Source organism: Sus scrofa, chromosome 7, assembly GCF_054392235.1.
Source record: "Sus scrofa isolate SSC_HxYL_T2T_F1_AM1 chromosome 7, Sscrofa_HxYL_maternal_Yorkshire_Landrace_v2.0, whole genome shotgun sequence".
NCBI lineage: Eukaryota > Metazoa > Chordata > Mammalia > Artiodactyla > Suidae > Sus > Sus scrofa.
This window is the reverse complement of record NC_139389.1, coordinates 40,798,675-40,813,802: the sequence shown is the minus strand read 5'-3', so window position 1 is coordinate 40,813,802 and position 15,128 is coordinate 40,798,675. Positions and strand designations below refer to the sequence as shown.

General features: G+C 41.8%; 1 protein-coding gene across 11 annotated transcripts in view; it reads left to right on the top strand.

Annotated features, from left to right (window-relative positions):
- STK38 (serine/threonine kinase 38) overlaps positions 1–15,128 on the top strand; it is a 103,977-nt gene that overhangs the window by 15,989 nt on the left and 72,860 nt on the right. For 10 of the 11 annotated variants that reach the window (XR_014810031.1, XR_014810030.1, XR_014810026.1 and 7 more), the window contains exons 3-7: positions 1,612–1,663; positions 2,586–2,708; positions 6,129–6,212; positions 10,416–10,539; positions 13,006–13,160. Coding sequence is in view for 5 of the 11 variants with exons in the window: in XM_084967953.1 (XP_084824079.1) it covers positions 1,612–1,663; positions 2,586–2,708; positions 6,129–6,212; positions 10,416–10,539; positions 13,006–13,160 (538 nt within the window). In the remaining 6 variants the exon portion in view is untranslated. The remainder of the gene's footprint in view (positions 1–1,611; positions 1,664–2,585; positions 2,709–6,128; positions 6,213–10,415; positions 10,540–13,005; positions 13,161–15,128) is intronic. The other variant, XM_084967951.1, reaches the window with a different exon arrangement.

Below are 15,128 nucleotides of genomic sequence, written 5' to 3'. Positions count from 1 at the left end.
ATTGGAGCTACAGCTGCTGGCCTACACAACGGCCACAGTAACACCAGATCCAAGTCGAGTCTGCAACCTATACCACAGTTCACGGCAATGCTGGATCTTTAACCCACTGAGCGAGGCCAGGGCTCGAACCTGCCTCTTCATTGATGCTAGTCACATTCGTTAACCACTGAGCCACAATGGGAACTCCTTGCTCCCATCTCTGTCAGTTGCTTTCCCTCCCAGCCCATCAACTCATTACTGTGGGCTGCTGTTCTAAAATAGAAAACTCATTTCGCTGTTGCCTTTGTGCACAAGGCCTTTGCTAGTTCTTGGTTGTCTCTGAACTAAGAGCCAACCATCTTAATGTGCCTCAGTCGCCCTGTGGCTTTGTGTAGCCTGCACCTCTGTTTTTCTCAGCTCTGCTGATATTATCTGGGATTCCAGTAAGTCGTAGAGGAGACTCTAGCACCTGTGCTTTCATTTATTATGCCTAGGAAAATAAAGGTCACGTGGAATTGATTGTAAGGAAGCTTTACTTGTTTCTTACAGTTTTATTGAAGCAGTAAGAATATAGATAAAAAATATTCTTGGATGATGTTTCTAAGGTATACCGAGGATTTAGAGTCTTAAGGTTTTTGTCTTTTTTCTTAGGGCTGCATTTGTGGCATATGGAAGTGCCAGACTAGGGCTTGAATTGAAGCTGCAGCTGCTGGCTTATGCTACAGCCACAGCAATGCCTGATTGGGGCCATGTCTACAACATACACCACAGCTCATGGCAATGTGGGATCCTTAACCCACTGAGCAAGGCGAGGGATCGAACCTGCATCTTCATGGATATTAGTGGGATTCTTAACCCCCTGTGCCCCAATGGGAGCTCCTAGAGTCTTAAGTTTTAATAGCAGTGCCAGTCACGTCTTTTGAAGATTTTCTCACCTTGAATCTCCAAATTCTGTGTTTACTTTTGTTGTTTATTAGTCTTTGCTTGTGACAGGAAGGAGGAGGAGGAGGAGGAAGATGTGAATATAAAGGAAGTAAATTTTAGTCAGGGACAGGGAGAGAAACATTTTGCTAGAAGAATTTATCGAATGCCAGCTGTTTGTGGTTTGTTAAAGAGGAAATAATACCCCCCCCCCAAAAAAAAAGCGTTCCTATTGTAGGGCAGCAGAAACGAATCTGGGAACCGTGAGGTTGTGGGTTCGATCCCTGGCCTCACTCAGTGGGTTAAAGATTCGGCGCTGTGGTGTAGATCGCAGATGCAGCTCACATCCAGCATTGCTATGGCTGTGGTGTAGGCTGGCAGGTAGCTCTGATTAGATCCCTAGCCTGGGAACCTCCATATGTTTCTAGTGTGGCCCTAAAAAGCAAAGACAAAACAAAACAAAAACAAAGAGAACTTTGCAGTTTAAAATAAGATTCTTTGTTTTTGCATTAACGTCTTATACAATCCATGTCAAAATGTAGAACTCACAAAGGGTGGGAATCTTTTTGCTTGTCTTAGTAACTGTAATTTATTGTTTTAATGAAGCAGTTTGAGATTTACTTGTTTTTATCATTAAAACATTGTGTTTGTATAGACTTTTCAGGAAGTTTATCATTCCAGTGTTATTTCATATGTCTTTTTTTTTTTTAGACAAAAGAAGTTAGAAAAAGTGATGGAAGAAGAGGGCCTAAAAGATGAAGAGGTAATTAATATTGGAAAAACTACCTTGAAACCCTGGATGGCAGTCATATTTTGGCCAGGAAATTGTTAGCCTTGGTGCCCAGGGGGAGGGTTTTGGCTCAGTAACAGGAAATTCTGAGAGCCGGCGTGATTCTGAATGTAGGTGCTTATGCATTATGCAGAGAAGTTAACAATTAAGTACCCAGGAGGTACTTCTAGGCTCAGTTGTAATCAATTAATTGACTTTAGAATTTCAAGGAAAGGCAGAGATGAAGTAAATTTTTAAAAAGCAAGTTACAGCATTCTTAATTCACTGAAAAGTCTGCATAGACATGGGGCAAATTTCTGCAATTGTTACCAAGGAAAAATATCTCTCAAATCAGCCCCACCCCTCAATGCCTAAGGTGTGATAGGAAACATAGTTAACGAGAAACCTCGTAAGGAACTGAAATGGCATTGGCAATGCTTTTTAAAAGAGGAATGAATCATGGAACCCAGGAAAATGGTGAAAAATACCCAAGACTCATAGGAGTAGTAGAACATTAATGCATTAAATGAGCCGCAATGTATTAAAAAAAATCTAGATAGAGATTTTAAAAACACGCTTTTATTTTATATACGAAATGTTAAAGGAAAATGTCGATTGCTTATCCTTCCTGCGTTAGAAACATTAGAATAGCGGGTTGTCGGAGGAAGTTAGTCAGTCCTCAGAGCAGGCACCCGTCTGTTCAGTCTGGCTTGGTTGCTGTGTCTAAAGGCCAGGGAAGGGAGGAGTTGCTTCTCAAGGGTCCATCTGTGGTGCTCTTGTGTGTGAACAGGTGATGCTTCATCTGGTGTGGCCCTGCTTTCCACATGGGCTAAACGACAAATACAGCTCTGTTTTAGAGTTTCAGAATTCCAGCTGCTCCTCTTCCTACCTCTCTCCCTCTTTATTTAAACATTAGAAACGACTCAGGAGATCAGCACATGCTCGGAAGGAAACAGAGTTTCTTCGTTTGAAGCGAACAAGACTTGGATTGGAAGATTTTGAGTCCTTAAAAGTAATAGGCAGAGGAGCATTTGGTGAGGTAAATATACCATGGCTACATATCAAATACAGAAAAACCACAGAGCTTCAAAGCTTCTAACATACCGTGACTTCAGGATTGTTGATGTGACTAAAATACAGCATGGATGGATCAAGCATGCCAGCCCCACCCCAGCCGCTCTCCTGCCCTTCTCTTTTTCTTCTCCTTTCTACTGTCCCAGGGATCTGATTATTCTATGTTTTGCCAGAGATGATGCTGATCCTTTTTTTTTTTTTTTTTTTTGGTCTTATTTTTTTTTCTGTCTTTTTAGGGCCGTACCCGTGGCATATGGAGGTTCCTGGGCTAGGGGTCCAATCAGGATCCGAGCCACATCTGCAACCTACACCACAGCTTACGGTAATGCCAGATCCTGAACCCACTGAGCAAGGTCAGGGATCGAACCCGAGTCCTCATGGATGCTAGTCAGGTTCCTTAACCACTGAGCCACGATGCGAACTCCTGACACTGATGCTTTTAAGTACTGATCTAGAGCGAGAGTTTAGAGGTTGAAAGAAATTAATATTTATTACTGTTTGAGTGCTTCTCTTCTATAATCATGGCAATAACTTGTTTCATAGATGATGAAATGAAGACTCCAAGGGGATATATCATGTTCCAGTGTCAGATAGCCATTGAGCAGTGGTACCGGAAGTGGGGCTTAGGTTTTCATGTTTGTTTGTTTATTTGTTTGTTTGCGATGCCTACGGCATGTGGAAGTTTCCAGGCCAGGGATCGAACCTACACTATAGCAGCAACCTGAGCCATTGCAGTAACATTGTCAGATCCTTAACCCAGAGTGCCACAGAACTCCTAGGTCTTCCTGGTCTCAAAGCGCTTGCTCTTCTCATTACACTGCCTCTCCAGGAGCAAACTCATAGCATATCTCCACCCTTTATTTCTTCTCATCAGATTGGTACAGCTCTGAAATGATGGCTCTGGGAAACAATTTAAAGAAATAAGCTGCTGGAGTTCCCATTGTGGCGCAGTGGTTAACGAATCCGACTAGGAACCATGAGGTTGCAGGTTCGATCCCTGGCCTTGCTCAGTGGGTTAATGATCCGGCCTTGCCGTGAGCTGTGGTGTAAGTTGCAGGCATGGCTTGGATCCCGTGTTGCTGTGGCTCTGGCGTAGGCCAGTGGCTGCAGCTCCGATTAGACCTCTAGCCTGAGAACCTCCATATGCTGTGGGAAGTGGCCCTAGAGAAGGCAAAAAGACAAAATAAATAAATAAATAAAAATAAATAAGCCATATAGGTGGTGGTAGAGAGTGAAAGCATTTGTAGCTTTGTCCCAGCTGGTCTTTTTCTTTGCATCCTGTTTGGTCACAAGAGCAGTCTGTTGGGGAGGATTTGAATGAGCCCCTGCAAGATCATCCCTGTTTATGGAAAACACCCAAAGCGGAAAATGCAATAGTTTCATTATCACTGCATAAAAGGAGCAACATATTACTAAAAACTAGTACCTAGGGGAGACGCGAGTACATATTCAGAGGCACAGGTGAGAGATTATATTGATCCCTCAGTGTTCAGAATTCCTGTTCCCTTGAGAGAATGAAAGGTGCTGGACCACCACTAGAAGAGCTTTCTGGGAAGTTCCTGGTGGCTCAGTGGGTTAAGGATCCAGCATTGTCACTGCAGTGGCTCGGGTTCAGTCGTGGGCCAGAAACTTCTACATCCCTGGGCGTGGCCAAAATAAAGAGCTTTCTGGGAGGTCCCGTCGTGGCGCAGTGGTTAACGAATCCGACTAGGAACCATGAGTTTGCGGATTTGGTCCCTGCGCTTGCTCAGTGGGTTAATGATCTGGCATTGCCGTGAGCTGTGGTGTAGGTTGCAGACGTGGCTCGGATCCCGCGTTGCTGTGGCTCTGGCATAGGCTGGCAGCTACAGCTCCAATTCGACCCCTAGCCTGGGAACCTCCATATGCCCCAGGAGCGGCCCAAAGAAATAGCAAAAAAAAAAAAAAAAAAAAAGAGCTTTCTGTATAGTGAGAGGAGGTGGAACTTAAGGAAAACATGAGGAATGGCAGGGAGAAGGAACATAACGTATCTGAGGAGAGAGGAAGAAGATGTGCAGGGAATTGCCAGGAAGTTTTATTTGGGTTTGTAGACCATTTTCTTATCATCATAAATGACATGTTCTCTCGTAAAAAAAATTGGCAAATAGAAAACTGCAGAAAACTCTCTAATTATACATTTTAGTTTTTTTTTTTTTTTAACTTCTAGGCATTTTTTTCTATGCTTGAGTGTTGCTATTATTTTAAAAATTGTTGGACTCATTTCCTTAGGTTTTCTGAGCTGACTGGATGATATGTACCATGGGTTTAATGAGTCCTTAAATTAGAAAGTGAGGGTTGGGAGTTCCTGTTGTGGCTCAGTGGTAACAAACCTGACTATCATCCATGAAGATGCGGGTTTGATCCCTGGCCTCCTAAGGATCTGGCATTGCTGTGAGCTGTGGTGTAGGTTGCAAATACAGCTTGGATCCCGTGTGGCTGTGGCTGTGGTATAGGCTGGCAGCTGCAGCTCTGATTTGACCCCTAGCCTGGGAACTTCCATGTGCTGTGGGTGTGGCCCTAAAAAGACCAACAAAAAAAAATGAGAGTCTACATTAGATTTCTTTTTTTTTTTTTTTTTTGTCTTTTTTTGTCTTTTTGCTATTTCTTGGGCCGTTCCCTCGGCATATGGAGGTTCCCAGGCTAGGGGTCGAATCGGAGCTGCAGCCACCAGCCTACACCAGAGCCACAGCAACGCTGGATCCGAGCCGCGTCTGCAACCTACACCACAGCTCACGGCAATGCCGGATCGTTAACCCACTGAGCAAGGGCAGGGATCGAACCCACAACCTCATGGTTCCTAGTCGGATTCATTAACTACTGAGCCATGACGGGAACTGCATGCATTAGATTTCTTTATTCCACTAGGGAGCAAGAGCTGTGGAGATACTTGAGGATGTATGTGGCAGTGACCTCACTGTGTGAAATAATCCATTTTGGAGCATTGAAAATTGTTTTCTGGTGTTCCCCTCATGACACAGCAGAAGTGAATCCAACTAGGAACCGTGAGTTTGCGTGTTCGATCCCTGGTCTCGCTCAGTGGGTTAAGGATCTGGCATTGCTCTGAGCTGTGGTGTAGGTCGCAGATACAGCTCAGATCTGGTGTTACTGTGTCTATGGCGTAGGCTGGTGCTACAGCTCCGATTCGACACCTAACCTGGGAATCTCCGTATGCTGCGGGTAGGGCCCTAAAAAGCAAAAAAAATTTTAAAAAATTAAAAGAAAATTGTTTTCCTCTGTTTTGCTCTTGCTAGTTGCTTATATAAAAATTGCAGCACTTTTTCAGTCTAACTGTTACTTCCTGTAACACAGGAAAGCATCAGCTTGGCAATGTGAACTTTTGACTTGGCATTTCTTTTATAACTTTTAGGTGCGGCTTGTTCAGAAGAAAGATACAGGACATGTATATGCAATGAAAATACTCCGTAAAGCAGACATGCTTGAAAAAGAGCAGGTAAAGCACTATTGTAGTAGTGGTTTTTGTCAGCTTATGATTTTTTCTTTCCTAGAACATTCTTTTTGCTTAATTTTAGTTTTTTTTAAGCCCTGCCATGTAAGAGTATACATGTAATATTACTTTTCTTTCTCCCTAAGAGAAGCAGTTAGATATTTTAAAAGTATAAATAATGCCCATACATTAACATAGTCTTCTTAATGTTGAAGACCTATTAGAGAAATATGTTTGTCTCTCCCAAATTGATCACATGCTGACCTTGTTATAAGGAGCCTTTTTTTGAGGTCATACTTGCTGTGGTAACACACATTCCTTACTAAATGCTGAAAGATAGAAGTTGTGTATACATCTTGGAGCTGAGGCTTAGGAATTAGAATTTGGAATTTGTGATCTAAAATGTGACTTATCATGCCTCATTCTGTACACACAAACCAGAGTGGATCTTTTGAGTACCTCATCCCTACGTAAAAGAGACCAGTCTTATTTCAGAATGAATTTGAAAAAATATAATGGAAATTACAGAGGAGTGTGCATTCTCCATTAATGATAAGAATACTTTGCAAAACCTCAAACCTATTTTGCAAATGGATTTAGAAAATGCGTTAAGTACTTTATACAGAATAAGTAAGATTTTAAATATTGGGCAGTAAATTAAAGATAAGAATGTAGACTTTCTGTAAATCTAGTTTAATTTAGTAGGTTGCTTAAGAACAGATTGTAGTGGGTGATGGCTGCAAATATCCTGTAAAATACCAGTTGCCACAGGAGAGCAAAGAGATCCTATGGGAAGGAGAGCTCTGGGTACGGAGCCTGAGAGCTGAGATGGAGGCTGGTCCCACACCCAGTCCTTCCTGCCACTTGAGAGGAGGTTTAATCACTGAGGCTTCTCTGCCCTTCATTTAAGTGCCAGCTCAAAATTTGGAATTTTAATTTTCTCTTTCATATACTGTCCAGAAGCTTTAGACTCCCAGGAATTTTGGTTGAGGGTATCCAATATCCTGGCAGTAAGTCTTCAGACACTATAGTTTTGCTAACATCTGTCTTATTCAAAATGCATGACAGCCCTATTTATGTATATCTAAAAATTAGAGTGAGGTGTGAGTATAAACACTGAGAGAGTTTCAGTTAATCTTGAACAGGAAAATGTAAAGCTGTGCTGATTAGTCACTATATTTTGTATTTCACAAGTAATTTTATTTTTATAAGATATATTTCCTATAGTCTTAACAAAGGCTCAAAAACCTTTCCTTTTCAAATGTTTAGCTTCAGAATAAAATCATAAAGAGAAGCATAACATTGTGATTTTTACTTATTAATCCTTCATAGCATGGGCCAGAGGTGACAGGTGCTAACAGAGGACAATCCAAATATACTGTGTAAAAACACTTTCTCAAGTACTGTACCTTGTTCAAAATCAATTTCTAAAAATTTTCACATGAAAATAAAGGAAATGTCTGTTCAAATTGGGATTTTAAATGATGCATTAATTTAAATTGGTAGCTCACCTTGCTGATGGACTCAGCTCCCTAGGTTTGATCTCATTGTGGTCCAATTAAAGTATCTGGCCAATTAAAAACTCTACCTGGGTCAGCTGTCTTGAGAGAGCATGAAGCAGCTTTGTGGGGCAAATCTGTCACTTTTAGTGCTGACAAAGTATGGAGTTAACGCCTAACTTTTTGTGGGTATCAGTCCCTTATCTGAGGAAAACTGCTTTTACTAAACGGAGTAGGAATTACAGCTGCCCACTGAGAATTCAGGTGGTGGTTCTGTCCCACAAGGCAGAAATTTCCGCTACCTGGGAATAAATTTTAAAGGACAAGAGGCCAGTATTTAAGCTAGTCTCTTCATGCTTCTATTCCAGTGCAAGAGGAAACGTCCAGTAGTGATGGCAGTATAGGGTTAGGATTTAATCTCTCCTTTCCTTGTGCCTAGGGCGGCAACTAGCACATGATTCCCCACCCCAATAAACATTTATGGAGTGGGGAAAGGGAATCTGTGGTGTGAGTTGCACCTCTGGCTCTTCCCTCCCTTATCCTAAAATCACCTGACTTCACTCCTAGATCTTGAGGTTCTTAGCTACTGTTTAGCCCCAGGAGAGAAGGGCAAGGTGTGGTCACAGTGCCTGTAGCCTTCCCTGTAACAAACAGGGAAGTTGCAGTCATCATTTTGTCCTCCAAGATGAGTGACAGATGGTAGTGCCTCTCCTTTTCTGTACCTCCCTGCAGTAGGTTGGGGCCTTAACAAGAGCCAAAGGAGGCAGAGGCAGGTGAAGGCTGCCTTGGACAGTCTTTGTGTAGTGATTGACTAGCTCATAGATGGGCATGCCTGCACTTCAGCAAGTAGCATAGCATTTCCCCAGAGCTTTTGCTTTTGAATTAATGCCAAGTAAAGGCAGATGCTTTACTCGGCTGCTTCATGAGTTTGTAGCGCTATTCCTTCTCACCCTTATCTTCCATTTTTCCCACCCTCATACCATAAGTAGGGATGTAAAAATGTAAATTTTCTAAAATATTGAAGCTATTTAAAAATTCAAAAAAAAATTCCCTAAAGAACAATTTTAGTAGAGACTGAAATGCAAATGCTTTTAAGGCCTGTGGGAATTAGTGTGGAAGAATGAGGCAGTTGAGGGGTAGGATGGGAGAGAGAGCTGGCATCTGTGTCCAAATGCAAGAGTGCCTGGCTTTGGAAAAGGCACTCCAATAAAACAAACAAGCATATAGAACATTGTATCAAACAAAACAATAACCACGGTCTGAGTTTGTAAACTTGGTATATCTTTACCTCTGAACACATTGTAGCAGAGCCAGCCCTGGGACATATGTTAAGACCAAAATTGAAGTTCCTTTTTGGTATGGAGGGTTAAGGATATACTTCAGTGTCTTGGGTCACTGCTGTGGCACAGGTTTGATCCCTAGTCAGGAAACTTTGATATGTTGTGGGTGCAGCCAAAAAAAATTTTTTTAATTAAAAAATGAGTTGTTACTTAAAATAGTATCAGAGTTCCCACTGTGGCACAGTGGGTTAAGAATCCAGCTGCAGTGGCTTGGGTCACTGTGGAGACGGGGGTTGGATCCCTGCCTCAACACAGTGCGTTAAAGACCCAGTGTTGCCATAGCTACCATGTAGGTCGCCACTGTGGCTCAGATTCAGTCCCTGGCCTGGGAACTTTCATATGCCATGGGTGTGGCCATTAAAAAAAAAAAGACCAAAACCCCTATTTAAGGATTGGACTGAGTCTTAATAAATTTAGACCTGATGCCACCTGGTTTTGTATCTTGTGACACTTAAAGGGGGTGGGACTTGATATTAATAAATTACTTTAGGAGTTCCCATCTTGTTGCAGCAGAAAAGAATCCGACTAGGAACCATGAGGTTGCAGGTTCGATCCTGGCTCGCTCAGTGGGTCAGAAATCTGGTGCTGCCATGAGCTGTGGTGTAGGTTGCAGATGTGGCTCAGATCCTGCTGTGGCTGTCACGTAGGCCCTGGCGGCTACAGCTCCGATTCGACCCCTAGCCTGGGAACCTCCATATGCTGCGGGTGCAGCCCTAAAAAGACAAAAAAAAGAAAAAAAAAATTACCTCAGTGAAGTAATTCTACCAAGTCTTCTCAAACCTTCAGCAGCCTGGTCTCCTTCGCTAGGTATTTCAGTAAAAATAGAAAACTGGAAATGTCATAAATATGAAGTTATGACTTTTCTTAGGCAAGCTTCTATTTCAGTTCAGTAAGAACTGGTTAAGCACATACTGTGTGCAGGTGTGAACCAGTGCTGTGGCATCAGAATGTTACGGCATTGTCAGCTCGGGGCACTACCATTGCAGATGTCATTGAAGACCTACATCAGGATGTGCTAGAGAGTCTCATCTTGGGGACCTATTTTTGCCAAAGATTATCAGAACAAAAAGATAGGTAGAAGAATGGTAATTTTAACTAATCAAAGGTTCAGCTTATAGCACTATTAAAGTTTCCATTTGCATTAAAGCCATTGATTTTGCCCTTTTTGAAGCCTTTCATCACTCAAGTTTTCATCACCGAATCCTTCAAGTCAAACGTCAGTTTTGAGTTAGTAGGTTTGCCTAAGCATAAATTAGATCTTTTGCATCATCGAAATTTAATACTCAAAACAGTATTTAAATTGTTTAAGCAAATATACATTCTAATAAACAGAGCAAGGCTTGTCATTAATCAAATGCGTATACCTCCAGGTTGGCCACATTCGTGCGGAGCGTGACATTCTAGTGGAGGCAGACAGTTTGTGGGTTGTGAAAATGTTCTATAGTTTTCAGGATAAGCTAAACCTCTACCTAATCATGGAGTTCCTGCCTGGAGGTAATTACTTGATGATGAAAGGTCATTTTTCCTTTTTGTTTCGTGGTTTCTCTCTCGCATCAATTAACCCTCCTTTCCACTTTTAATCGTGCTCACAAAGTTGCTTTCTATATCTTTTTAGGTCTGTAAAGGAGGTTAGTAACCTGTCTGTGCTGGGGTGCCTTTCTACAGCTTTAGTGCCATAAAAGTAACCTCATTCATTCTTATGATTTCAGATGGATATTTTTCTTTTTCTTTTTAAATGTATAGGAATAAACTGCTCTCCTGTCAGTTGAGGATCATGTATAATCAGTCACCCAGGTGACAAAATAGAAGCTATTACATTCTTTGCTTCAGCTTTTTTGTTTCTTTTTCTATAAAGTATAAGAAGTGAACTTCTCGGGAGTTCCCATCGTGGTGCAGTGGTGGTAATGAATCCGACAGGAACCATGAGGTTGCGGGTTCAATCCCTGGCCTTACTCAGTGGGTTAAGGATCTGGCGTTGCTGTGAGCTGTGGTGTAGGTCGCAGACGCGGCTGGGATCCTGAGTTGCTGTGGCTGTGGCGTAGGCCGGTGGCTACAGCTCCGATTAGACCCCTAGCCTGGGAACCTCCATATGCCGTGGGTGCGGCCCTGGAAGAGACAAAAAGACAAAAAAAAAAAAAAAAAAAAAAAAGAAGTGAACTTCTCATTATCTATATTAGCAGCCAGAATCAATTTCTTGTTGCTGAGATTTCAAGATTTATGTAACTCAGCATGTGCATCTTCTAAGACAGCTCCAAAGTAAACCCAGAACAGAACACGCCATCTGGTCTGGGGAACACAGCCTGTTTCCCAGTGAGCAGATGAACTGTGAGCAAACTAATGGGAAAAAAAGAGAAAACTTTGTCTTTTTTGCTTCTATAGCAAACCTAATACAATATTTGATCTTATGGCAACCTTTGGTTCAGATCTAGGATCATCAGTAACTTTTTTATTAACAATTAATGAAGGTTAGAAAAGAATCTGTCTGATAGAATGAGAAGAAACTTGTTAACATTTAGATGCCAGTTGTTAAACAGGAGTAAGAACCAGCTCAGTAACCAGCAGCCCCTTGACGTGTGTCTCCTCAAGCCTTCCCTGCAGCATCTTCCATAGCTTCTTGTCCCCTGGACCCTGCCCTTTGCACTTGCTGGAGCTGGCCTGCAGAGCCATAGACCATCTGCTCTCTGCCCCTCTGGGCAAGCTTGCACAGGTGAGGCCATTGGCAGCTCTCTTGGGCCAGGTGCTAACTAAGGCCACACCGGTAACTTAGAGCCAGCCTGAGCATGCTGCCCCCCCATCTCCGGTGTACCTCCAGAGTGAACATGTGGCTTCCAGGAGTGATTAGGGGATCATGTCTTTCTAGTTTGGCATCAAAAAAGAGTATTTAAATAAGTGGCTTAATTTTTGCCTGAGTGTAAAATACCCACTTTTCTTCAAGAATACAAAAATTCCCTCAGAGTTATAAATGAAGTTTAAAAAGCAGCATGATGCTCTATTAAAATCAGAGGTTTCTTTCCCTTTTCTCTGTTTTCTAACATTAATGACTTTGTATGCAATCTAAACTGAATCTTTCGTGTTTCTTTTAGCTTTAAACTACTTACACCTATTTTCTTTGCATTTGTCTAAGTGTTGAGTTAGGGTCAGAATCTTTTTTTCACCATTTTATACTGATGGTATTAAGCAGAAATAATTAAATTTTGATTTCACAGAAGACTAAGGAGGTTACCTTTTAACAGTGAAAATGCTCATAATTGTAAAAATTGCATAAAGCATTTTGGTGTATATTTAAGTACCAATAACAAAACACTGAAGAAAAAACCCCAGTGATCCTGGGAAGTGTTCACTGTGCGCTTTTGGGAGGCAGTGTTACACATCCTAGTCTTTAGTGTTTTCAGTTCATAGTTAGTTTTTGTTGACTAACACTTGGCTATCTAAGTCCCACCTTTTTGTTTATGTTCTAGTGTTTTGTGAATATATATTAGCTTGTTTTTGGCCTCCCCAAATTTTTACATTTTTATTGTTTGGTATTTCTGCCTCTCTAATAATCTATGTGTAAATTTGGTTCTAGGTAGAGAAGTTTGCAGATGTTTGTGCAGAGTGAGAGGTAAAGCAGCTTCTTCCCTAGTCCAGAAATTTATGCTAAGCAAATTTACTTTTTTTTTTTTAAATATGAGAGAAATTTCCTTTCTCTCTCCAAAGTAAAATGGAAATCACAGCTTAGTAGTCAGCATCAGTTAGTTTAGGGTTTGCAAATATGTGGCTACGAATTTTAGCTTTTAAGTGTTAGAAACTACTTACTGTTTCTGCTCATAGGGGCATTTCTACCCCTAGTGGGTCGTCTGTGGGACCCAGCAGAGGCCTGCTTAGCACTGCCTTGCATTGGCAGATAGGGAAGACATATCTGAAAACTGGCACTTATTCATGTGTTGTGTGTATGTGTACTTTGTATATTTTTGTTTCTAGGGGACATGATGACCCTGTTGATGAAAAAAGATACCCTGACAGAAGAGGAGACTCAGTTTTATATAGCAGAAACTGTCTTAGCCATAGACTCCATTCACCAACTTGGATTCATCCACAGAGACATCAAACCCGACAACCTTCTCCTGGACAGCAAGGTACTTTGGAGGGTAGCAGCCTGACCAGTGTGTCTTTACCCAGCTGAGCAGCCTCTGTGTTAACATCTGCATGGCTTGTGGAAGCTGTGGGCTTCCTGGTATAGTTTTTTTTGTGTTTTTTTTTTTTTTTTTTTTTTTTTTAAATAGGTAAATTTGCTGTTGCTTCCTTTCTCTGAAAGGCTTATGATTCCATAATTTGATTTAATGTTACTGTCAAAGGATATTTTGGAAACTGATTAAGAATAAAATTGATTTAGGCTTGGTTTTTTTTTTTTTTTTGTCTTTTTTAGGGCCACACTTGCGGCATATTGGAGGTTCCCAGGCTAGGGGTCGAATCTGAGCTGTAGCTGCCAGCCTACGCGCCACAGCCCCAGCAACATGGGATCCGAGCTGTGTCTGCAACCTACACCATAGCTCATGGCAACACTGGCTCCTTAACCCACTGAGTGAGGCTAGGGATCGAACCTGTATCCTCATGGATGCTAGTCAGATTCGTTTCTGCTGAGCCATGACAGGAACTCCAGGTTTGTTTGTTTGTTTTTAATTTTTAAAAAAATTTTATTTTTTGGCCATGCCCATGGCATGTGGAAGTTCCCAGGCCAGGGATCAAACCTGCGCCATAGCAATGACGACACCTGATCCTTAACCCACTGAGCCACCAGGGAAGTCCAATTTAGGTTATTTTATAATAAAGCCAAAGATAGTCATTTCAGGAGTTCCTGTTGTAGTGCAGTAGAAACGAATCTAACTAGTATCCATGAGGTTGCGGCTTTGATCCCTGGCCTTACTCAGAGGGTCAGGGAACTGGTGTTGCTGTGAGCTGTGGTGTAGGTCACAGACTTGGTCTGGATCCCCTGTTGGATGCGGTTTGAATCCTTGTGGCTGTGGCTGTGGCTGTGGCTGGCAACTGTAGCTCTGATTGAACCCCTAGGCTGGGAACTTTCTATATGCTGCAGCTTCGGCTCTGAAAAGCCAAAAAAAAAAAAGAAAAGATCGTCATCTTCTCTTAGCATGTCCTTAGCTGTACTAATGCATCACCTATCAAGCTACCCTCGGTTGGGCATCTCACCAGTTGAGGATTCCAGCTAGGAACCAGAAGTAAGGCACAACGATCTGTCACAAAGTGCAGGTTACAAATCCTCGGCCCTTGACTTAAACCAGCGTCCTGCTCAGCCGACCTCTTTGTGTTTATCTTTGCACACACACCTGAGCTTAGCTGCCTGGCTCTTAAACGCACAGCAAATCAGAAGAGAGTCCCTGTGCTGCTGAATTGTTGGATGCTCCTTGTCAAGTTCCTCCACTGTCAGCACCTCACTTATAAAGTGAATGTATTAATCCAGAGAGGCTCCAAAGTCCTTTCCAGCTCTAAAATTCTAAATTGTTATGTATGTTACATAGAATTGTTGTTTAGACTGAATTTTTCTTTTAAATAGAAAGGTAAATTTAATTCCTAGGGTATTTATTATTATTATTATTATTATTATTTCTTGGTAATAATCTGAAAAATCTGAGGTTTTGGTCTACTTTCTTTGAAAACTTTTATCTTTGTGTTCCAAGAAGACAGAAGATTTATCCAGTAATTTCTTCTGGTTAATAGTTTTTTTCTTCATTATAAGAATAGGGAGTTCCCCATTGTGGCTCAGCAAAAATGAATCTGACTAGCATCCATGAGGATGCAGGCTTGATCCCTGGCCTTGCTCAGTGGGTTAGGGATCTGACTGTGCCATGAGCTGTGGTGTAGGTCACAGACGCAGCTCGGATCTGGGTTGCTCTGGCTGTGGCGTAGGCTGGCAGCTGCAGCTCCAATTAGACCCTAGCCTGGGAACTTCCATATGCCATAGGTGAGGGCTTAAAAAGACCAAAAAAAAAAAAAAAAAAAAAAATAGTGTACTTGTGTGGAAAATTTGAACAGTACAGAGAGCTATAAAGAAGAAAAATACCTATAATTTCACTGTTCAAAGAATACCA